General features: G+C 32.1%; 1 protein-coding gene across 1 annotated transcript in view; it reads right to left on the bottom strand.

Annotated features, from left to right (window-relative positions):
* The window catches only part of MS3_00002776 (uncharacterized protein), a gene marked incomplete at both ends in the record, with an annotated part of 39,402 nt that extends 33,177 nt beyond the window's left edge, over nt 1-6,225 (bottom strand). Inside the window, one exon of the mRNA XM_051210404.1 lies at nt 5,419-6,225. Within this exon, the coding sequence (XP_051073166.1) occupies nt 5,419-6,225 (807 nt within the window). The remainder of the gene's footprint in view (nt 1-5,418) is intronic.
* Between the last annotated feature and the right edge of the window lie 20,763 nt (nt 6,226-26,988).

Below are 26,988 nucleotides of genomic sequence, written 5' to 3'. Positions count from 1 at the left end.
TTTTTGTATCGAATCTAAATAGTTAGGTCATTTTTGTATAATATCAACATTAGTTTCTTTTTAATTTCCCATTTTAAATACTATCAAATGACACTTGATTTACTTCAACAAAAAAATGTTGTAAAGATGTAGTTGAAATGGATCATTTTTTTGTCAGTGTTAAATATGTAGCTCTAACTTGCAAGTAAAGATGGATAGTGGCTAGCAGTGGAAACCAGGATGAGCATTTCATCCTATTTGGGACTCATCAGATGGATGTACCTGCATCTCAGAGTTGATGTTCACTCTGAAACTCGAATCCAGTACTGTTTGCTTCAAACGTTATGACGTTATCCACTTAGCTACTGAGTCTTGATAACCATCTGCTTGTGCAATTGGGTGAAGTTTAAATTCACTTGATGTTGTTTACTTGTATCTTCTCATTATCGTTTAGGACTACAATTGATCAGTCTCTTGTTGGGATATGTGCATCCTATGCGGATTACCTCGATATTGCCTTAAATCATAGGCTTTATAAGCAAACATGGATAATGACTAGCAGCATATGACTTCAGGTAATATCGAAGCAGTCCACACAGAATGAACATATCCCAACAAGAGACTGATCAATTGCAGTCTTAAATAACAATGGGAAGACACAAGTAAACAACACTAAATGAATCTAACTTACAGTTTATTTGCTTCAATCATTTAACAACTTAAAATTCCGTACAATTATTGTATTATCAAAAGGGTTTTGCGGAAATTTTAGAAATTTCAATAGTTAAAATCATGAGTCAATTGAAACTAGATCACCATGGAAAACCTGAAAGTACTGGATAGTCGTTACGTTCTATTGTGGGACACCTCAGCAGTTCTCACTTACCATCCCGCCTCGCGAGATTCAAACCCCCAACCTATCGGTCTAGCGCATGAACGCTTAACCGGATCTGTTGAGTGATAGTAACTTAATGAAGACAATAATGAATGTGTCGCTCAATTTCGTGGATTGGTTGAGGTTTGACATTAACACCATTGGATGCGCCCGTACGCGAGACTGATAGGTCCTGGGTTCCAGACCGCGAGGCGGGATCGTTGATACACACTGCTGAGGAGTCTCATACTAGGATGAAACGGCCGTCCAGTGCTTCCAAGTTTTCCATGGTGATTAGCTTCAATCAACTCATGATTTCAACTACTGAAATGATTGTATTCACCAAAAAATATATGTATATAGTTTCAAATATCTGTTAAAATAAAAACTCAATTGAATATTAAACTCTTTTACTTAACAACCATTCATTAAATAAGTCGAAAAGAAATTCTCTAAAACTCTAAATATCACATTTTTATTAAACAGTTGATAGGTCCTGTATATTTTTAGTTGAATTTCTTTTCAATTCATAGTTGCTACATAGTGAAATGAATGAATGAAAAAATATATCTAAGTATAAATAAGTATAATTAAATTCATAAACATCCCTCAAATATGACAAACTAGACATTTAAACAAAAGTGTAGCGTTCTTTTTTTGTCTTCTTTCTATTTACTTCAGTAACCTTGAACTAAATCAACAAAATTTAATAATGTAGTTCTTAGAAGAAAAAAAAAGAACAGATTTTGAAAATAGTAGTTGGTTGTTGATTATCTTTCTTTCCTTTTTTTTAGTTTTCAAAGTATTTATTAGGATTCATTGTTAAAATTTTTCTTTAATATATATATATATGTATATAGTAATATTGGGGTGTACGCTACTGATATCGACAGATATAAGTAGTTTGTATCACTAATTGAAAGTGGAATGCCTAGAGGTAAAAGGTTGAGAAGACTGAAAAGACTAGGAAGAGAACAGATAATGACTGATATAGAATAAAGTATTTACTATATGGTTCTTAGATTTTAGTAAAAGATTATGTAATTTCGTATTCAAGTACATTTAGTTGTCCCTGTCAGTGTTCTCGTTCACTACGATACAATCTCGTTTAAATATAATAATCATACAAGATAAAAATTCTGAAGTATAGTTGTGAATTCTGATAAATCAATATTAAACTCAAACATCGAATTTACAACAGTTAAGTCTATGTTTATAAAGTTGCATAAGTTACAGATTAGTTAAATTCAAACAATTATGAAAAAGACCATTATCCATATGCTAACAGTGAACCATTTTATGAATTAACCTTAGTTTCAAAATATTAACAAGAGTAATAATAGTAGCCAAAGTAATATTTATGACAATAGATCTTGACTATGAAGAATTGAATTTATGTGGCGGAATGATTTAAATTGATGTCATGACTGTTTGAACGATACTAACAGAAAAATGCACGACTATGGATGTTTTTATTGATTACTTTCAATCAATCAATACTTTAGACAAAATAAAACTAACAGTTTTCAGATCTCCATACATTCGCATTTAAACACTTCACTGGGCAACTTGAAAGTGTAACGTTTGATTGATTATTTACTTTAAATAATTTACGGTTGTTTCTATCTTCAGTATTTGGTGATTCCATGATGATAGTGATTCTCGACTTTCTGGGTAGGAAATATAAACACTTCAGGCATATTCTAACAGAGCTATGAACATATTCTCTTACAATTCAAATAACACTTCCTAATTTCCTTGCCACTAGGACAGAAGATTTTAAAGGTAAATTAATAGGCCTTAGCACTAAGTACCTAGTTTTGAGCTTTTCAGGTATTCTGTATCTTAGTACTCAAAGCTATTTGAAGATTAATTTAATACAGATATCAGTAAATGATTAGATCTTTACGAGCGATCTACGATTAAGATTGATTTTTAGAATGGAGTCAAGATAAGTCAGACAACCATTCGAATCCTGGTGGCATTGGATAGCCGATTCGTCCTAGTATGTGACTTCTCGGCGATGCTCATCGACGATCCCACAACTAGGGATAGAATCCAGGACTTTTGGTCGCGCGCTTAATGGTCTGTAGGTTAAGCGTTCTCCGGAAAACCGAAGATCCTGGGTTTAATTGCAGCTCGCTGGGTAGTGAATGAGTACAGCTGAGAAGCCCCATACCAGGACGAAACGGCAGTTCAATGCTTTGAGGTTTTCAGTCTTTGTCTAACTTAAATCGATTCATGACTTCAGTGAGGTCGAATTATTTTTAATCGATTGAATTTATCTATAGCCACTATCCATTTTTACTTAAATATGTTCTCAATAATGGTGTATAGTACCTGTTAATTTCTAATTAATACGTCTCAGTCTAATAACACCAACTATCAGTCAATTTTATCAGAGAGATAACCAGACAATTTTTGTAAAATTAAATAACTTTTCTAGATTACTGGTCTACTTAGAAGATTTATTCTGAGTTATAATTTAGATGTAAGCAATTGTTAAGAGGAAAATTACTTTCTGTAAACTAAGCGAAACTATTCATTGATTCATTTGGCCGTTGGACATTTGTTGGCAATAAATTAGAATGTCTAATTTCCCAAATGATTTATACACGTAATTCAATTACGAATAAAAGTGTAATAAACTTTTTTTCAAGAGATACCTTTATTTTCAGGATGGGGAATCGTGGAAATTGTATGAATTTAACATTTGGATTCACTAGTTGATCTAAGCTAGACCACCACTGAAAACCTGGAAGCACTGGATGGCCGTTTCATCCTAGAATCGGACTCCTCAGTAGTGTGCATTCATGACTCCGGACGCAGGACTCCAACTCAGGTCTTCAATATTGGTCTAGCTTAGATTCATGAATTCAACTATTAAAATTACTACCATCTCCACAAGTCTCCAATCTAATAATATTCATGCGCTCACTAGTGAATACCTTCAAAATGTAACTTCTGGAGTTCTAATGAGAGGCCGTGACTAGTGAAGTACAATCTGTGTCGAGTGTTAAACAGACAACGGATGAATGGTTGCGCAAGATCACATATACCTGTATTTATTCGAAAATACCAAACATTTTAAAGTCAGAGCATTATTATTTTGCTTAAATTTAGAGCCGAATAGTGTTTTTTTTTAAAAAAAAACTTAGTACCTTTCACTTTAAATAACGATGATTCGCTGGATTCCACTATTAATCATCATCTAACTTTAACAAAAATCTAGTAATTAAATAACAAGATCAAGATGATCCATTGAGGATAAACATATACCAATAGAGACGGAGTAATTGCAGTCTGTAATGTTAACAAATAAAAAATGTAAGCTCTTACAATAGAATAGCTTACAGTAAACACACCTAAAAAGTGCCTTTAGATCTGTTTTGTTGTATAAAGTTAAATAGTATGAAATGCATTGTCAAGATGTAATGTATGATGAAATGAATCTTTTCTTAATTATTCAGTAAGCTAATTGATTGAAAGTAAGATTATCATACATTTTTCATAAGACTAAATTATGTAAAAATTATCAACTTCATAAAAACTTTAATAATTGAATTCATGAGTCAATTGAAACTAGACCACCGTCGAAAACCTAGAAGTACTAGAAAGCTGTTTCGTCCTATTATGGGACTTCTCAACGGTGCACATCCATGAAACGGCCATCCAGTGCTTCCAAGTTTTCCATAGTGGTCTAGTTTCAATCGACCAATGAATTCAACTATTAAAATTACTATAATATCGACAAAACCTCTCTGTATTCATAAAAATTACTTATGATATTTGTATCATGTTATATGCATATCATATTCATTGAAATTGATGGTAATAATGATAATAATACACTGTTAAACATACATAACGATTTATATTAATAAGTTAAACTATTAGCATGTTACGTAAGTTATTATTACTCTCATATAAATGTAATTCCTTTCCCATTATTTTGGTATAATTTTATAATCCTTATGTAACCCTAATTAAAACACAATTATTAGATAAATTTATTCCTATCCTTATTAATATTTCTAATAAATAATACAGTCTTATGGCTTGTCACATCAAAACTACTTTTCATTCAATAACTAATGATTATTTTAAACATCAGAGAAAGTTTCCAATTTAGAAACTAATAAGAATAATACACTTGGTATATCACAGCCAAAACATATATATATATATATATATATATATATATATATATATATATATATATATCAGAAGAGGTTTTTATGGATATTATAGCAATTCTAATAGCTGAATTCATGAGTTAATTAAAGCTAGACCACCATGGAAACCTGGAAGCACTGGATGGCCGTTTCGTGTTATTATGAAACTCCTCAACAGTTCGCATCCATGATCCCGCCTCACGAGATTCAAACCCAGGTCTGCCCAGTGCTTCTAGGTTTCCCATGGTGGTCTAGCTTCAACTGATTCATGATCTCAACTATTAATACATATATATGTTCTAGCATGTATAACTTAGTCACATCTACCTTTTACCTTCATTATTAAAATATGCAATAAATTCTTGACAATAATCTTTTTTTTCAACTAACCTGGTAATTTTTCATTTCATCTGATGAACAAATTAAATTTCCTAATATTAAAGGTTTTATATTGTCAATTGAATTCTTTTGTTGAATAGAATTATTTTCATTAACTAGTAGTATAGAATGATCATTATCTATAATTGTATCATGATTATTATTATCTTTGATTAATTTTGTCATTGTAAGTATACCTTTCTCTATACAATTTTCATCAATTATTAATTCTTCTGTTTTTAAAATATTTTGTTCTTGATATTGATCAGAATGATTAGGATCAAGATAAGTTTGAATGGGATCATATTCATAATCATGACTTGATTTTATTTGTTGTAAGTTATTATTATTATCATTTTTATTATCACTTTGATTATGTTGTCTTTCTATTCTCCTGACTTCCTCTTGTCTTAATTCATTAACTTTGTCCAAATGATGTTTGACCATAGAATTAGAATAAATATTGATATTAACTGTAGAAGAAGAAGAAGAGGAACAACAATATTTTGAGTAATTTTTTTTTGAATTTATAAATGTTGACTTGTTACTATGGTTAATAATAATATTACTATCAGTAAAATTATTATTAAGACATGTTGAAGTACTGAATGTAAGAGCTGTTAATTTTGTTATTGGATTATTGTTATCATAAGTATGATGATCTTGTGGCATAAGATATGATTGGTAATAACAAGTTGGATAATGACCAATACAGTAACTATGGTGAGTATTAAAATTTGGATGTTGTTGACGTTGTTGTTTTTGTTTTTGTTGTTGATTGTGACGATTATCTACATCAACCAACTGAACAGTTAACATTTCAACTTATATGCTGATATCATTCACAAAGTAAATATTTTCTATTTTCTATTGATTTTATGTGTCTTATATATATATATTTTAAAAGATCGTCTGATTAATAATTAATATCCCGTAAATAGGTTTTGGAGTTGTTTTTTTCCTCGTAATGAATTTACGTTATTTCTCTACTATGGTTAACATACGATTCATTCAACGTAAGCATTCATATATTATAGGAATGTTAACTATACTTTGGCAGCATTCTGATTGGTTAGCCTACGTGTATCAATCAACCAATCGAATTCTACAGCGTATTTTTGGGATGAAATTCATTTTTCATTTTCTATTCGTATTTAGTCACTTGTAATTAGTCAAATTTACTAATAACTTTTTATATTATTCAGATTGCTTATTTTTTTATGAGATACAGTACAAAGAAAAATAGATCTATTTGTTTTTTTTTTATTGAGATCAAGAACCGATTGATGTTAGACCACCATGGAAAACCTGAAAGCACTGGACGGCCGTTTCGTCCTATTGTGGGACTCCTCAGCAGTGCGCACCCACGATCCCGCCAGCGGGATTCGAACCCAGGGCCTTCAGTCTCGCGCGCGAACGCTTAACCTACTAGACCAATGAGCCGGTATTCAATGGTGTTAATGTCTAACCTCAACCAATCCACGAACTATTTGTGGTTGATAATTTTTAGCCACTAGTATAGGGTTGTGCAGATTGTTGAGATTTGATTGAATAGATAAACGTTGGATCACCATTAAAAACCTGAAAGCATTGGATGACCGATTTATTCTAGTATGGGACTCCTCAGCAGTGAACATCCACGATCCTGTACGTGGGATTTGATCCATATACTGATGATAATCATGTGCTCACTAATGACTAGCTTCAGGATAAAACTTCGAGAGTTCTAGTGAGAAGCCATGACCAGTAGAGTTCAACCGTGTCTGGTGTAATGTAATTACTCACTAGATAAAATAAAGGATATATATATAATAACTGAAAATTCTGACTTAGATAATGAAACTACCAGGCCATCATTGTAAACCTGGAAGCACTGGACAGCTGATTCGTCATAGTTTGGGATTCTTCAGTAGTTCGGATCCACGACCCCTCACGTGCGATTTCAATCCAAGAATTTTGGTCTCGCACGCGAAAGCTTAACCTCTAAACTACTGAGCCGGCATCTTATATTCTGATCACTTACGTAATCACTTACCTGTATGTTTAAAATATAACATTGTACAGTATTAAGCTTATCCCACTTACACTAAGTATAATCGTATATAGGAAATGAACAGTATTTTTAAGAGTAGATGAATAAAACTATGCTTTCGTCATCATATTGAAAATTCTGTAAACTTTATTATCACAAGACTTTGTAATAAATCGTAAACAGATCGATTAACCTACGATATAGCAATACGATTCATACATAGGTTGTTACACTAACTGATTATTTTATGGTCAGTTTAGAAAACAATCAATTCACCAAAACTATCGATGACTTGTATCATATAAGATGACAAATTTAATTCAAGTAATACTTTACATTTAATAACTGTTAACCTGAAACAAAAAATTTACACTTGGAATTGAAAACACACTAAACATATAATGTCCCGATTTTTGTGTAACATGAAATTCCGGTAGAACTTTCATAAGATCCGTTTACAGAAAACCTTTATGAAATGGCCAGCTAGCAAGCTTCCACAGCTGAATCCCTATTGGAAGACGGAAAAAATAGCATCCTCATCAAAGAAAATCCCTGTTCTGAACATCTATTTCAAAAGTGGAAACATCTTGAAAGGAAGAAATTTTATCTCTCCCAAAAGGACTTTCTTAGAAACCTTGAGGTTAGTATTCGCTTGCCGATTAACGTTCATAAACAACCGAAAGCCTAAACTCTCACATATGATCACTTTATATGCACTCATCATCTTATCTACTTTTGTGAAGCAAGATATATAGGTTGTTTGATGCATGTTCCACCGAAGATTATTTCAGAAAATTATCTAAGCTTAAATGAGACGGAAGGGATTCAAAAGGAAGCTCTATAATCAAACACCGTATGAACATAAACCATTCAGTCAAAACCGACACAGTGTTTTAAGTCGTTTACAAAGTTGATAGAAAGCTATTAAAGACAGTGAGTTTCCGTTATACATTTTGAAAACAGAGAACTATGTATGCAAAAAAAAACTTATTTGGTACCTTCTACCATGGTCTTAATCTCTAGTTTTCCAAAACCATTACCCTTCATCTAATATCTTTCTCGATTGACCTGTTAGCCCCTGATGGTCTTGTTTTTGCTTTCCTTTTCTTTTCGACTACATTTTGTCTTATAACATTATTTAACGCATCTTTGTAATTATCAATTATCATTTGTTTTGTTGATAAACTTTAATACTCTGTCTTCTAATAGGAATAACATCTTTCGTTTTTTTTCTTATTTTACCTCACTGTTATCATGTTTACTAAATCTACCATTATTTTCATCAGTCTTATATATATATTATGGACTATAATTTTGGATTATATATATATAGTCGTACAGCTTCGTAAATGAATTTTCCGAAAAAGAAAAGCACTCGTCACTGAACCAGTCTTTTTTGTTTGTATCCTTAAGTTCTTTACTTAAAACTAAATTGAACCAAACAACAAGTTAGACATCTTCATTGAATTAGATTAAAACTATTCGATGATGTAATCATGCGCGATTTTGAAAAAAATATTCTTACATGTACATTCCTACTTATCAATAATAGTTCTACAGTAATACTTTTCTTTTTCCATTATATCTTTGGATAATGTGAAGTATAACAGTAACCGAAATTGTAAATAAACGTTGATAATGAATCCATTGAAATCACAGATCTCAAATATAAAGTTGTGTGACAATAATTTTTAGATGGAATTAAAATGATCATTTCTTGATAGAATCAATCATAGTTTGATTGAAATCATACTAAAATTTATTCTTTCTATTATAGTATACCTTAAAATAATAATAGAGCTTAGCATTAACTCTAGTACATTGAAACAAATTAATTTAATTTAGTAACAAGAGGTTAACATGAAATAAGATCTTGTGAAATATTGATACATTATTTAGAAGGATCTTAATGAGTACATAATTTAGACCAAGAGTTTCACATAGATTATTACCAATCAATCAATTGAACTCTATCATCTATGAAATTAATCCTATAAATATTGATTTTCATGCATTAAACTCAATTTATTTAAACAATGTACAATTAAAAGATAAAAAAAATTACCCCCCCCAAATTAAACTATTTAAATTTACCTCCAAAAATTTATTTAAATTTAATAAAATAATTTAATTCAATGAAATATATTAATAATAAGTTACTTACTTGTTGGTCATTATACTGATTTTCTTTCTTTGAATTTATTTATTATTTTTTAATAGAAGAAAAATCTCGGTAATCTAATTGATAGTTCGTTTTTGTTTGATGAGAGGGGGGGGGAGGCGGCAAGAAAGAAGAAAACGATACTAGCAATACTACTATTACTACTAATAATAGTAATAGTAGTAATAAAACACCTACACTCATAAACCAATTGCTTTAATCAGTTGAATATATAAGAAAATTTTTTAAAAAAATGATTCGACTGTAATATCTCTTTTTTATTAAAGAGGAAATTAAAATGGATCAGAATAAACATACTATACTTTGGACAGTAACAACAATTCTATTCTTCAAACAGTAATAATGATAATAATATGATAGTGGTAGTAATAATAATAATAACGATAATTTGTTATTTATGGATATAGATGTATGCTTTATGACATAATTATTATTTTGTAATAATTCAATATCTCCGACTCTGGTTAATTCATTATATCTTATATGATTAGTATTATTATCATCATTAGTAGTAGTAGTAGTAGTAGTAGTAGTAGTAGTAGTACATGTTAACCAATAGGACTATTGTTTAGTTTCACTTGTCAGAATTCTTTCGCGCCTTTATATAAGAAGTATGCATATACAGACATATATATATATATATATATATATATGTGCTGTAGCAAATGCTACTTTTTCAACATTGAACAAATTGTTTAAAATATGGTAAATGTAGTGTTGGTTTTTTTAAATAAAAAAACCATATTTCTTATATTCAAAATTTATCGATTCCAATCTAGTAACACTTCATTAATATAAAACTTGAAAGTAAATTTTTCTCAAAACTTCCACTAAAACTCTTTTAACTAATAAGCGGATAATTTTTAATAAGATAGGTCCTGGATTCAAATCTAGCGGGGGGCGGGATCGTGGATGCGCACTGCTGAGGAGTCCCATACTGGAACGAAACGGTTGTCTAGTGCTTCCAGGTCTTCCATGGTGATCTAGCTTCAATGGACTCACGATTTCAACCAGTGAAATATATCTATAAAGATAAATCTTCATGGATGGTAGTTTAGATTGTAGAGTATGCTAATCTAGATGATAAATTGAAGAAGTTACTAAGCTCAAGAAAATAGTTTATTTCATAAGGATTTTTAAGAATTATTAGTTCATAAGTTATATTGATCACAGATAAATCTCAGTGAGGATACTAATGAAATATAGGAAACACTGGGTGATTATTATGTTTCATCGTGCGAATGGTGGAGAATTTTAATGATTGGATGGTGGCGCGATTTTATGGGTTGGTTGAAGTTAGACATGAACATCATCGGATGTCGACTCAGTGGTTTAAAGGTTAAGCGTTTGCTTGCGAGACCGATAGGTCATGGGTTCTAATCTCGCGGGGGAGGGCGGGATCGTGGATGCGCACTGTTAAGGCGTCCCATACTAGGACGAAACGGTTGTCCAGTGCTTCTGAGTTTTCTATGGTGGTCTAGCTCATAAATTCAATTATTAAATAAGTAATCATTTTTCAATTCCCGTTAACCAGTTCTCCGTAAAATTGAGCTTATGTCTCTGATGTTACAGATAGCTAAAATTCAAAAAATATACAATCTATTATCAAACTGTACAATCGTATATATATGAAAAAAGTACTAATTCCGTGAAGAAAGATTATAATACCGGATTACGTAATACGAATAATAACAATAGATTTAGTGAATATAATAAGATAATTAAAATGTTTTGTTATAATAATTAAAGGTCATAGAGGTGTAAAAATAAATAAGGTGATATAATGTATTTTATTTTATTATTTTAACACATAGATATTGGTACAAAGAGGCACCAAATATATATGCGCCACACAAATCTCATTTGATATGTGTGAGGGCTGTGATACTGGCCGGGTGCCCAAACCAAAGCAGGTGGTTTTCTTAAGGGGCCACTCCCTGAGCCTTCGACCAGAAGGTCTGATCCACAAGGCAGTGGAGCATCGTCAGGAGATGCAGTCCGATGGAAGCCGGTGACCAGCAATTGGTTCGTACGCCATTTGTTCCCGCAGGATACTGGAGCCCATGTGCACCATTGGTTTGGCTTGGGATCCGGTCAGAGCGCCGGACATTCGCTTTTCGTCCTCTCAATTTCGTAAACAACACCCCCGCCGCGAGAAGGCAGTGAGTAGGACTTCCCTGGCGGAGGCTATATACGCGTAGCCATGTGTGAGCATTTCTAGAGGGAGAGCGGACTCTCCCCACTCTTGGCCATACCAGGGCATTTGGGGGCAGTAATAATAATAATAATAGGATAATCAAAATAATTAAGAACAAGGTAACGATAACGATAAGACGTACTTCTTTTGTACACATAGTTCTGGTTAAAGCTAATAGATGGTAAGAGCTTCGGCTACTTTTAAACGTTGGATACGAACAAATCTGGGTAGATTTGAACGAATCATATAAACAACCTTAAAATCAGATTATGGAACTGTAGCATGGTTACAGTCGATTAGGTGTTCAAGTATATACCTCCTAACTGCTTTCCTTTCACCCTTATAGAACCAAGCTTGGATATGTTCCCGTATCCGAGTTGAAAGCGAGCGCTGGCTACGGAATTAGTACCTTTTTCATATATATATCTTGTACAGCTTGATAATAAATCCGTTGAAAAGAGATCCCTTCGCTGAACTTCGTGTTTTAATTTTAATGTTTAAATGGGAATTATCTGTGAAATATACAATCAACATTCAAAAATTTGATAAATCTCAACACAACCGATATCTGATAAATTTCAATCGAATTATAGATCAAACATAAAGTTGCATAATTTACATCACATACTGATTTTACTTAGACAATCGTTAGAAACTAGGAAACAGTGGACAGTTATTTTGTCCTGATACGGTATGATTCTCTAATATACATCCATAACTTCATCACAAGAAGGTCAAACTCAAAACATTTTTATCTGAAGGTGGACATCTAACCAAATGGAACTACAGAATTGGTAGATATACCTCAGAGGAGTCCCATACTAGAACGAAACAACTGTTCAATATTCACTAATTTTCAATGTTATCTTCATTAAATTCAATCTAAAATTAGTACAATTTATAAACTAAACTAGTCGCTTTGAAACCTATTCAACTAAATCATGATATTAATTTGTAAATACATTATTCAACCATAGTAAGGTCTCATATATGTAGGTGGGTAGATAGTATGTAGTTTCAAAGTGATAAAAATAAAAAAAACAGGCTTTAAGACTAAAATAAAACAACAAAGTGAATTTTTTTCAATTAATTGTCTCAACAACAAGAACGATAACAAAAAAGATTAAAATAACACAATTTAAACCCTTGAAATGATACCAAGGTAAATGTGATCATAAATATATTTAATAATAAAAGAAAAGCATTGAGAAAAGAACAAAACCATTATGACTTTTCATGGTTTATTCTGGTCATATCGACTGTTCAGATAACAAAACATACCATAATTGTAAGATAAAAAAAAAGCAAAACTTAACAAAAGTAATTGCTTTATAATAAATAGAAAAAAACTTAAGAAGTTCCAGATATTTTATCTGTAGTTGTAGGTTAATTAATTTATAATATTCAGATGATGTTGTAGAAAATGTTAAATTTCATTGAGATCATGAACCTATCTAAGTTAATCCACCTTTAATAGCGTAGAAACACTGGATGTCCGTTTTGTCTTAGTATAAGACTCTTTTGAAGTATTCACCTAAGACATTGAAAGCGGGAATCGAACTCTGGATCTTTTGTTTGATGCTTGAACACTTAACCTTCAGACCATTGAGCACGGTATCTAGCAATATCAATATCTAGCCTTAATCAATCTAATACATTTCAAGACCATCATTTGTGTATTCGGTGGGTAATTGTCTCAAACCTGACATAGATTAGTTACACTGGTCAGGCCTTCTCTCCAAGTATATGATAATTTTCAGTATGGAGTCCCATACTAGGACTAAATATCTGTCCAGGACTTCCAGGTTTTTAATGGTGACCTAACCTAGATCAGTACATGATTTGAATGTAATTAAAAATAGTTATACTTTTATATAGTATAAATCACAAAGAAATGATAGTTAGATAATTATTGGAAACCTGCAAACACTGGATACCTGTTTTGTCCTTGTATATAATCCTCAGAGGTACCTAGTAACGACTCTGCATTTTGGAGTCAAGCGTAGAATCTTTGGTTTCTTGCGAGACTCCCTAATCTCTGGACCACTGAGCCAGGATGCAACGATGTATATGTCTAATTACAATCAATTCACAATATTGCGCAACAAGTCTCCCATTGCCTAGAATGAATAAGTAATCATCTCACATCCGACATGGTTGAACTCCACTGGTCACAAACTCCAAGAGTTTCATCTTGAAGCAACTCAATAGTAATTATTATAAAAATGTTTCTTGAAAGTGAATTCTAACTACAACTGAGAAATTTCAACTACTCTATTGAGTCATGATAGTTAATAAGTTTTTTTGAAAGCCAAATAAAATTAACTCGTCTATGTGTCTAATAATATACATAAATGGTTAGAAAGCTTTACGGTACCATGAATAAATGAATTTTTTTAGCTGGATTAGACCATAAACAAAACTTTCAATTAGAATGAATGATTTCAGACAAATATAATCATTCAGTGTAGTTATAAATTTTTTGGCTTCACCTCAGGAGTAATTTGGCGTATAGTTTGTGAGCTTAGTGTATCATCTTCCAAAATACGAGTGAATGATAAGCAATATAACATATAAAAATTGTAGGAATTTATTTAGCTACTTAGATAATTATAGCTTATTAACTGATTAAATCAAAAAAGTAAAAGTTACTCAACATGAGTAATATTTAATCAATAAATCAACTTCTTTACAAACCTTATATTAGTTTCACTTGGTATTGTTTGGCTTGTATCTTCCCATTGAGGTTTAAGACTGCAATTGATCAGTCTGTTATTGGCATATGTGCATGCTGTGTGTATGCCTCGATATTGCCTTAATGCATAAGCTTTTTGTAAGCAATCATGGATAGTGGCTAGCAGTGGAATCCAGGACGCACGTTTCGTTCTATTTGGGACTCGTCAGATGGATGTACCTGCATCTCAGAGTTGATGTTCGCTCTGGGACTCGGACTCAGTATCACTCGCTCCAAACGCCATCGTGTTATCCACTCAGCTACTGAGTCTTGATAGCCAATTGCTTGTGCAGTGGAGTGAATTTAAATTCACTTGGTATTGTTTGGCTTGCATCTTCCCAATGAAGTTTAAGACTGTAATTGATCAATCTGTTATTAGCATATTTGCATACTGTGCGCACGCATTGATATTGCCTTAGTCTGTTTTCTTATTAAGATTCTTAGCAGACGCATATTCAAGATCACATATCCGGGGATCGGACCCAGGACCTTTGGTCTTGCGTGCGATGTAAATGTACACTTTTGAGAAATTCCGTACTAGGACAAAATAGCCATCCAGTGCTTTCAAATTTTCTATGATGGTTTAGATAAAATTTATTCGTGATCTAAACTATGATATCAACTTGTTGGAGAAGTGGTTCTTTGGTAAATATAAGTTTTTTACTGGAAAAAAATACAAATATCATTATGCTAGTTAATATTAATTCTAATGTAAGAATTCTGTTGAAGATGAATATCTGAAGATGCACATGATTCCCTATGATCATAGTTATATTTGTTACTAAGATTTATATTACTAGCTTGTAAATAAATAAAAAGAGATGATACGCAGTAGTTCGTAGAATGCTTTTGACATTTTAGCGAATGAATGATTGGAACATATAAATATTTCTAAACTAAACTGTAAAATGTACAGAAGCGCAAATTAACCGTCATTGTAAATTTATGATCCTAGATAGTATAAATCTCCACTTTAACATCCCATATATCAAAACAACATTACACTTTTCGATTAAAAGTCTTCTCGTAGTAATGCCCACTAGTGATTGACTTCAAGAGGTATGTTTTGAAGTTCCAGTGAGAACCAGTGACCAGTGGAGTTCGACCGGGTCTGTTGTGTTATACTAACTCACTGATGACAATGATGGATGTGTCGCTCAATTTCGTGGATTAGCTGAAGCTACACATTAACACCATCGGATGCCGGTTCAGTGGTCTAGTGGTTAAGCGCTCGCTCACGAGATTGATAGGTCTTGGGTTTGAATCTCGAGGAAGGCGGGATCATGTATGCGCCCTTCTGGGGAGTCCCACGATGAAACGAAACAGTCTTCCAATGCCTTCAGGTTTTTCATGGTTGTCCGGCTTCAACTGACTCATGAATTCAACTATTATAATTATTATTATATCCACAAAACCCTTCTGATAATTCAGTAATTGTGAAGGAAAATTAAAACTTAAACCATGGAGAAAATCTGTTCTGTAAATCAGCAAACCGTCATTCTAAGTTGTTATTTGTTTATTTAATTAATAGAATTTAGCAAAATATATGTACACGACCCAAAAATTATTTCGAGCCTTAAAAATACTGCACAAAACTCATCACAAATCCGACGAATGATGAGAAAATATTGAGGAATCCTGTTTGCTGTATTAACTATAAAAACCGCTCAAGTTTCCGGCTCATTTGAATGAGTCATCACTGGTACAGAATAATAACTATAAAAGAAACATCATGTAAAGAATATAAACCAAAGGATGAACCGTGAAAGAAAAATGTAATAGATTATCAGAATTCAAGGCTGTTTTGGTATTTTCTGATATCTTTGTTGTCCTTTGCCGTGGATTCCTTCCTGAAGGCAAAATAAAAAATGCTGTCTTTAATATCGAGATTCTTAATCATTTGAAGGATCTTATGTGTGACCATAGTTACATTCTTGAAGAATGGTTGGTGCATGACAAAAATTCATCAGAACAATCAGTAAGGAGTGTTTGTGATTTTTCGGCTCATAATTTATCAAATAATTTCAATGGTTAAGATCATAAGTCAGTTGAAGCTAGACCACCATGGAAAACCTGGCTCCCTTCGCTCGTTTTTGTTCCTGAAATCCAAAATAATAATATAGGTTCCACTGAAACAACATAAAGTATAATAATCGTAAAATGATAAGCGACTGAAGGGTACAATTTCCGAGGACTTCTATGAATCTTTTGGACAGTCAAGAAGGAAACGTGAAATTTGAAGTATCATCAATTATGAGGGGGGGGGTGTATTTCAAAAGTAAATAAGCTTGATTGTCCTAAAAGTTTATTCTGTTTCACTTTAACTTCTTCACATCCAATTCTCATTGAAATGTAAAAGATGTTATGAAAAAATTCTGTTTTTATAGAACAAGAGGAATAATCCAACACTTATTGATTGAATATCCATTTCCTAGATTATATTCATTTACTATTTATTTGATAATATAAAATATAGTCTTACGTCTCTTTGGGTGTTGCCCCAAGAATACTTGTGTTTTTTTTACTTTACTATCATAAATAATGTATATTATCTAATATGCTCATAGTTTTTGTTTTGCTATGCTCATTTTCGAAAATAAAAAAAAACACAACATACATAGGTGTTTACCTTTACATGAACATATATCTATAAGTTTGTTCAATTGTTTGTTTGTGTACATTAATGCATGTAGGTGGACAATGTGTTTTCTTTTTCCCTTCTTAAAACAAGACTATTGAGCAAAATAGAGAATAATAGACAATGAATAAAAAGGGGGAAAGGAAAGATTTCTAAGCATATATATATATGTATATAGTGAAGATTCTTCTCTGTTTCAAACTGTATCAATCTTGCTTGTTAACCGTAATTAAAACAAAAGAAAGTTAGATATATGACGAGTGAGAGAAAGAGAGAGAAAAAAACTGGATAAATAAAATCTGTACAATCTATTTCATTGAAAGCACAATAGATTCATAGAAGTATCTAAACGTTATCGAATATGTATATATATATCAAGTGTTTATTTCACATATAAAATAGAAAAAAATGATAGAAAAAGAAGAATTGAGAAGAAAAGGGAAAAGAATACAAAAATTACTATTGAAAAGATTAAACAATACATTGTATATTATAATAGAATAGAACATAAAAGATAGTTTAATTTCTAATATCATTTATATATGAGGATAATAAACATCTGTTATATTATCATAGACATATACAATAAGAAACTATGTAGGATTTTAGTTCACATAATGAAATAGAAGATATATATATATATATATATATATATATATATATATTTAATTATATTAGGGCAATGTTACACATATGTATATACATGTTCATAGTGTAGATTTACTTTATTATGATGATTATTTTTCAATTCAGAGGAATTGGTTGTCTTTTTATTTATCGTTGTTTATTTGCATTCTATTCAATGTTCAAATAGAATTCCTTTATTGTTAATGATAAACAAATACACTTTAATAATAATAATAATATTAATGAACTTGCCTATATGATATAATAATCATGTAAGATATATACATATATAATAGAAGTGGAAAAAAGATGTATAGAAATGATCTAACTGTCATATTTCTAAATGTAAATGACTAAGATAGTATAAGTTATAATCTTCTAATCCTCTCTCTTCCCCCCCCTCTATTCAGTATTTTCATCGATAAATATAACTTTGTATAAAAGTAAATACTTTTGATATTTTAATTGAGATCATGAATGGATTGATGTTAGACCACTACTGAAAACCTGGAAGCATTGGATGGCTGTTTCGTTATATTGTGAGACTCCTCAGAAGTGCGCATACATCATCCTGCCCCTCGCGAGATTCCAACATAGGACATAGCAGTCTCGTGAGCGAACGCTTAACGTCTAGACCACTAAGCAGACATCCAACGGCGTTAATGTCTAACTTCAACTAATTCACGAAGTTGAACGGCACATCCACCACTGTCATCAGTGAGTTACTATCTCACAACAGACCCGGTTGAAATCCACTGATCACTGGTTCTCACTAGAACTCTAGGATATACCTTTTGAAGCCAGTCTTTAGTGGGCATTACTACAAAAGCATTCGAATCATAACACCGTTGGATGCCGGGTCAGTGGTCTAGAGGTTTGGCGCTCGTGCGCGAGACCGTTAGGTGCTGGGTTCGAATCTCGCGGGGCGAGATTGTGGATGTATACTATTGAGGAGTGACTATATAGAGTAATAAAATTATTAGATAGTCATTTCATGCTTTAAATAATAATTTTGAACTGTTTAAGGCTGTGTAATACGTATGTATATACCTAATGATCTAATCTTAAATTTTTTTAAAGACAGAACATTCCTTGCATTGTGTGATTTTGTACATGTTCTACTGATCAACTAATACTTCCTTCTTATACACAGGTATTAGTAAACATTTATTGATAGCACAGACTGATCTAATACTAATCATCCATTGAAAAGTAGGAGTCGTTGAAGAGACATTCCGTTCTCATATGGGACTCATCAGCATTGTACACAGATTACGTCATCAGGCGTCAAGCCTAAAAACTTTGAAATCGCGTACAAATTCTTGACTCCTAGATCCAAATGCCAAAACTTGGCGGTTTATATATATGTAAATTCAGGTAATTCACGATATTGAGCGACCACTTTAATTGTATTCAATGAGGGACTTCCTCACACTGGTCAAAGCTGTCCACTGCAATTCCAGAACTACTTCATGAAACTATTCACTATTGAGTAGTGGTCATTGCTGAAGAGTCCTATGGTAGAACAGAATAGCTTACCAGTAACTCCAGGCTTTCAGTATTTCTCTAAAGTCATATTGTGATCTTAGTAACAACCTACTAAGTTACTTACATAGTTTTATTCAAAGATTAGTGACTCATTTTTACTATTTTTTTGTGCTCTATTATAACAGATAGTTACTGATCACGTAATTCAGGTAAAAAATTTAATATAAAAATATTCCGATTTGAATGAATGAAACTCTTTAGTTATTCAACTTTTTTATTATTTCATTAGGACGAAATGGTCATAGAATACTAAATAGAACAAATAGTCTTAAGAAAAACAAATATACTAGTCCTCTCATGACTATATGAGCTAGAATATGATATTTATACACTTTCATTGAATCTTAAGTAAATGGTAATACTTACTGTTTCCAATCGGTATCATTGAAAATTACGCTGATTGACAAGTTAAAGTAGAACTGAATTATCTAATAGCGTTATGTAAATTCTAATGAAGACATCATCTGTATTAGTTCTGGAGGAAAATACAAAGTAATTGATAGCTGCTTCTTTAACTAGACTTAGTGGTTTGATTTATTTAACACTATAACGATTTTATGCGGTATGATGGTTTTAGAATATAGTTGGTTGAGCGGATCTATTATTATTATTTCATAACATTTTGTATTCTAGTTCATATTCGATTCCCAATGACTTATGATCTCAACCACCGAAATTACTATAATATCCACAAAACCCCTTCTGATATGAATCAACATATGCTCACTAGTGATTGGCTTCAAAAGGTATATCCTGGAGTTCTAGTGAGAACAAGTGATCAGTGGATTTCAACCGGGTCTGTTGTGAGATAGTAACTCACTGAAGACAATTATGGACTGTGGCTGAATTTCGTGGATTAGTTGAAGTTAGACATTAACGCCGTTGGATGTCTGCTTAGTGGTCTAGACGTTAGGTGCTCACGCACGAGACTGATATGTCCTGTGTTCGAATCTCGCGGGTGGCGGTATCGCGTACGTACACTTCTGAGTAGTCCCACAATGGAACGAAACGGCCGTCCAGTGCTTCCGGGTTTTCCATGGTTGTCTAGCTTCAATTGAATCATTATCTCAACCACTGATATGTTATTTTGTTTGGTTACTGTGTGGACATTCGAATTCCTTCATATAATGATAATAATCAAGAGATCTATTTATATTATCTTTTTTTTAATGATTAAATAATATTCCAAGGTAATAAATTATACTAATGTACTACTGTTTGATGTCTGATAGTATCCTGACCCGTCCTTACTATTTACTAAATTCTAATGATTAAGTTTATAACCGATTAATCATTGAGTAGTGGCCAATATCATGTATGTCAGTTCTTTTTCCTCCTTCGACTTTTGTCGATTAAGTTGCAGTGTGGTCATTAGTCTAAGTGATTAGACTTCTCGTGTACTATTTTAGGAATTGAGGTAGTGGTTTGAGGTAGTGGACAGGAGACCCTGGTTAACCTAGGTTTCGTCCTGTTTGATACTTGTTGGTGAGGTGTATATGTAATCCCAAGAGAACTAATGCTTCCAATATTAATCAATTTCACAGTCTGAGACGCTACACTGAACTATACGAGTGGCGACTGAACTCCTGTATGACTGAGATGTATTTAGAAGTGAGTGATAATTGAGCAATGACTAATGTCACATAAGTCAAATCATTCTTATTGCCGATGGTCTTCACCTGAGAAAGTTTGCAACATGGCCACTGGCTTAATCATCTTAATATCATAATACATGTCATTTAAATATTAACCGATTAGATCTAATCAATAAGACACGATATCAATTATTCTCGACCAACTTGCATAAAACAAAGAGATACTGTTCGATAACCATTTCTAGTAAGTACAATAATAGTAAATAAAAGAATTTAACTAAAGTCCCAACAAGTATACTCTACAAAAATACCTGTAATGAATGAGTTGGTTATGTACTTTTCCGATTTCAAAACAATTTAGTAGTTATTTTAAAAAATGCACTTTCTAACATAAAGTTTATTAGTCTATGGGTATATATGTATGTGAAGATTGCAGAATTCTTATAGTTTAAATTGATTTCAGTTATGTGTTACCACCTCTGATGCCAGCTTAGTGGTCTAGAGGTTAAGCATTCTTATAGGAGGCCGAAAGATCCTAGGTGGAGGTGTTGGTAAGCACATCTGAGAAATATCATACTAGGACAAAATGACGATCCAATGCTTCCAGGTCTTTAATATCTAAGATTAGTAAGTGATTTACACTAGAAAAAAGGTTTGTTATTTAAAATAAACAATTAAGTATATCAAGGCATTTTTTTCACGTCGAAAAAAACCCAACTTTTATTTTATTTTCGGAAGGAAGTAACAAAGATTTTTATTATTTTTATTATTTTTTGCTGAATAAATTCACAAACTATGTCACAGAATAATACAGTAACTTTGTCGTACATCGTATATGAAGTTTATTGATTCATTGACCAAAACTAACTGACTACTGAATAAAGTGACAGCCAAATTGAACACGATAACTTAAGGTATGTTAATTAAGAAAATCTGTAGGCGTTCAAGGGTCAAGGTTAGCGTCCGATTGTGAAAAAATATATATATATATATACATATATATATATATAACAATGACTAATCAATTCTAATTAGATTAATTAAAATACATATATTGCACAGTACTGTATTTATTATTGTATCAGTAAGAGATACTACCGTCCAGTCAATGAAAAAGTCATAAATGATCAAAAAGTTCACTTGAATTCACTATAGAGTTCAATAGATTCTCTAACATATGTATTAGAACAAGTCGTTCAAGACATCATGACACTAGAGTTAATTTGTTAAAGACAATATAGTACAACAATAGTTCGTAAGAATGATGAAAACATTTATTTTAGAAATATATTTTACAAACCAATGTAATGAGAAATGTGTGTAAGAAGCTATGAAGCTAAACGATGCTCCCTAGAGGCGAGGTCATAGATGCCCCTTTGCTAAGGAGTCCCTTACTCGGACTAAATATTTGTCCGATGCTCCTAGGTTGTCAATGATTGCCTAACGTAGATCAGTTCGCGATCTTAATAAAACTCAGGAATCTTCACAACCCCAAATGCTGATGAATATTAAGATAGTTTGTAAGATAATTTTTAATAATCGCTTGAATTACCTTGTCTTTAACATTAAAAATACTCTCGACTATCTTTTTAAAACTTGGTACTTATCAGTTACATTTAAATATTATCTTTCTAGTAGATGAATTTATTAAGAGACTAATGTATTTTCTCTACTAGTGGCCACATTGAAGTTTAATCAATAAAAATGGATCGATGCTAAACGACTAAACAAACACGACATTGGTCACTACTCAATCATTAATCACCTGTAATTATCTCAGTCGTACAGGAAGTTAGTCACCGCCTAAATCGCTCATTGGTAGAATCTCAAGTTATCAAGCTAAGTGATACCGGTTCAAATGGCACAGTGTCATGGGAGGAAATTTTTTTACCAATAACTGAAAAGATGAAAGATTTGATTGTCAAAATAAATGAATAGAATGCTAATTAATGGATTATATAAAGTGTGACTGAGTAATGGCTGCTCACGAGAGTGCATTATTGAGGCAAGTTCGGGAATGATTAGTAACCCAAGGCAAGATCACTTACCAGATGAATGGGTATATATATATAATATTAATACAAAATAAACATTATAAAGTGTCATCAGCGACTGGACGAAATGTTATTGCTAAGCCTAAATCTTGAATATTGTACCTCACAGTTTCTTTAGGAATTCAGGTAAACTTTGCTAACAAGTGCCAACTGATATAAAACCTAAGGCTAGGTATTTTATGATTTTCCACCTCCAGTTAACTAACGTATTTCCCTTCTGATATGAAGAGTTTTGAGAATTGTTGTAATTCACTTATTATTTTATTGAGAAGAGAAATATGTACTACATTGTTATGTAATAAACTCGCTTATAGGATACAGCTTTAAAATAGTTGGATCGGGCAATATTCATTAGGTGAGTACTAGTTGGGACTCTCCAAGGAGTCACATACCATTTACACTGCTTTACTTGTAAATATTAAGGGGAACAAAATTTACTTTCACACAGTCAATTCGTTTAACATCTTTTTATTTCTTCTGTTAACAGCTGGATTGTTGAAGTCAGTTTCTACAGATCGTTCCTATGAGCATTACAAACTAGGATCTCTCAGGTGGATTAAGATATATTTTACACAGGATTATTTTAAGTAGAAGTACCATTGTAGATCGTAAATCTGAAGCCGGTTGGTCTGTCATTTGCACCTGGTGAAATGAAAGTTCATCGTCATTTCAACAGAAACTTTAAACTTCACTGAAAAGATCCTTTGTTTGAACATTATTTATCATAATTATCATAGTACATATGTTATAAACAACCACATCAATAGATTGGCCCAAGTATGGATGCATCATCGGTGTATAAAATAAAGGTCGTTATGAGGCCTGTTTTAAGCTGATTCCCGAATTCCATATACTATGACAATCAATTGAATAAGAAAAAGAGAATTTGGCGAAGAAAATTTTCTTTCCGACGAAATCATTTAAGCTGTACATTCGTATATATAGTTATATGGAAAATGTATGTTTATAGGAGAATAGAAAAAAATTGCATCACCAAAATGAATTCGAGGATAAATAACAAACGAGGTTACGTACGTCAAGGGATAAGGAAGAAAATCTTTTATGGGTCAGATAATAGTTCAGTTGACACATATGAAGAAAAGCGATAAACACAAAGGTCATAATAATAGACTGAATAATAATCAAGAAAACTTGTGTAAAGTAATAACAATAACTGCACGCAAAGTTCAGGCTTGAGTTGATGGACTACCAATGCCTCGGCAGTGTATAAAATATTGATTTGACCCCCCTTCGATCCAGTTCCTTTGACTTCGTAGATTACTTTAAAATAAGAGTGGATTTCTCGGTGGCATTTGGAACGAATGGTAGTGGGTTCGAGTCCCAGAATGAATATTAACTCTGGGTTGCAAGTAAATCCAGCTAACGAGTCCCAAACAGGAAGAAACGCAAGTCCTGGGCTCCACTGCTAGCCACCATTCATCTTTGCTTATAATCACTCTTATTGTTAATGAAACACTAAGTGACATTGAATCTTGCCAACTTCTATACTTTCTATGCTACTCATAAGTAGTAAGGATAATAAAACCAAATATTTTAGACAAAATGGTCTTCCGTCCATTAGATTTGATGCCAGAATTAATCAACATAACATACGTTTTCCTGATCCTCATTCCATTGTGACTGAAAGAACATCAAAGAACTGGCAGCTTCCGAAACTATTTTACGGACTATCATTTTATATATTCTTATTGCATTATGAATAAATAACTGGAATACCATGTTTCTTTATTCCATTTATTGTAAGCTTCCGTTTAATTCATTAGCAATTATCTTATTATTCTTAATTTGTTGTTAATCATCTACTCGCGATTTGACCTATTCAATGCCACCTTTTGCTTATGCATGAATTGTGATTTTTATATAATGGTATGATGCCTGTACATCAACGCACGTGCGCTTGATACATTTTAGAGTACATGTTAAATTTTTTTGTTTTAAGTAATCTTGCCGTTGAAATTAACATCATAAGATGTAGACTGACTCTGATAATCATTAATACAATAGCAGAAATACTGAAAAACTGACCGTCTAGACCACTGTAAATGACCTTTTATAAAGCTGAACTCTGAATTGTTTTATCCGGTAAGAACCTCATTTGAGGAAATGTTACTCGCTATTGTAGATCAAGTTACATTTCTCATACAAAGCGTACACTTGCTAAACAAATATCCAAGCACTTCTCTGCATGGCTATCTAAAGGGGAATATAAGTTAACGAAAAGTTTAGTCCCTGAACATATGGTTCATCCTGATCACTTGCTATCACAAGAATGATTGTTCAAGATCATCGACAAAATCAAAAGAACTGATTTAGAGAAAGTTTGAATTAACATTTTGTACACAGTTAGACTATATCAACTCACCACTTCAAACCAGATCTCTGTGTATAAAAGGATTATATTCAGTTCTTTATTTTTTTATGGTTCAAGAAACTCTTTTGATTTTTATAAATCATAAGTTTCATTCATTATCTTCTTTTTCACTTTCCTCTTCTTTGTAAACTAAATAGTTGTCTTTCAAATTTGTCCTCTAAGTTTTTACTCCATACATTCTGATTTTTTGGTAAATTTACATAATCTATTTATTGTATTTTATAATTTGAAATAAAACAAGTTTCATTGTCATTCACTACTGACGTTAAGTTGAATTTAAGTCAACTAATCAGTTTGATTATCATTCATGTATCAGAGACGTATTTTATTCAATGTCTCTATATAATTAGATAGAATATGGCTAACAGTGTAATTCAGGACACGTCAATTGAGTGTACCCTAGTCTCAGACTTGGTGCTCAGTTCAAGATTCTAATCAATTCTTCAAGCACTGAACGTCTTATCTATTTGGTCACAGAGTCTGGATAGAAACACAATTATGCAACGGGTATGAGTCTTAATTTAGTATGCAGTGGTTTAAATTATCTCTTTATTGGTACTTTGATGGAATTCTGATAAGTCTTAGTCCCCATATGTGCATCTTATGTGGAGTGCTTCGATCTTACCGTCATAACACAGGTTTTATGGAACAGATAGAAAGTTGCTTACAGTGGAATCTAGGACGCCCGCTTCATCCTTAGTCATTTATAAATTCTCTATATGACTTCATCTTCACCATATAAACACTATTATACTAAATATGTTATTTGCTCTTCTTGTTTTTTTGTGTCGTTTCGAACCAAACTTCAGTCAGTGATAAGCAGCACTGAAATATAACAAAATCATTTTATTCTGCAAATTTTGTTTTTCTAACGTTATCTATCATTACTTCTAGGAATACTACATTGTTTAAACTAGTTTTTAATATTACTAAACAGTTCCGAAATTAAAATAAAACAACTCTCATGAATCCAAACAATTCTCCAACTGATGTCAGTATGTGATAAAAATTAACTTCAAATCGAATACCATATATGATAAATATTATTGCTAACTTTCATAATATGATCAATATTAATAAAGGGAGATTTGTGGAGATTCTTCAATTTTTATAGTCTAACTCATGAACTGATTTTAGTTAGACTATTATTGGAAACCTGAAAGCACTAAACAGCCGTTTTGTCAATAACTGAAATTTCGTGAAATTTCAGTGAAGATTACTTTAACCAAGTTACTTCTACTCACTATCAGTAAGTATAGTATTTGTACTAAATGATTATTCCTTTGTACTTGATTGAGTGCTTATTACGAATTCCAAATATAATACATTCATTTATGCTCATCTCTTTGTACCTGATTTAAATAAGACTATTTCGGAAATTCTTAGTCAGCACATTCATTCAAATCTCGCGAGGCGGGATCATAGATATGCACTGCTGAGAAGTTCCACAACAGGATGAAACGGCCATCCAGTGTTTCCAGGTTTTCAATAATGGTCTAGCTTCAATTGACTTATGATCTCAAATATTGAAATTACTTTTAATTATCATTGAAAATCAATTATAATTTGATATAATTCACATA

This window comes from Schistosoma haematobium, chromosome 1, assembly GCF_000699445.3.
Source record: "Schistosoma haematobium chromosome 1, whole genome shotgun sequence".
Classification (NCBI taxonomy): Eukaryota; Metazoa; Platyhelminthes; class Trematoda; order Strigeidida; family Schistosomatidae; genus Schistosoma; species Schistosoma haematobium.
This window is presented reverse-complemented; position numbering and strand designations above follow the sequence as displayed.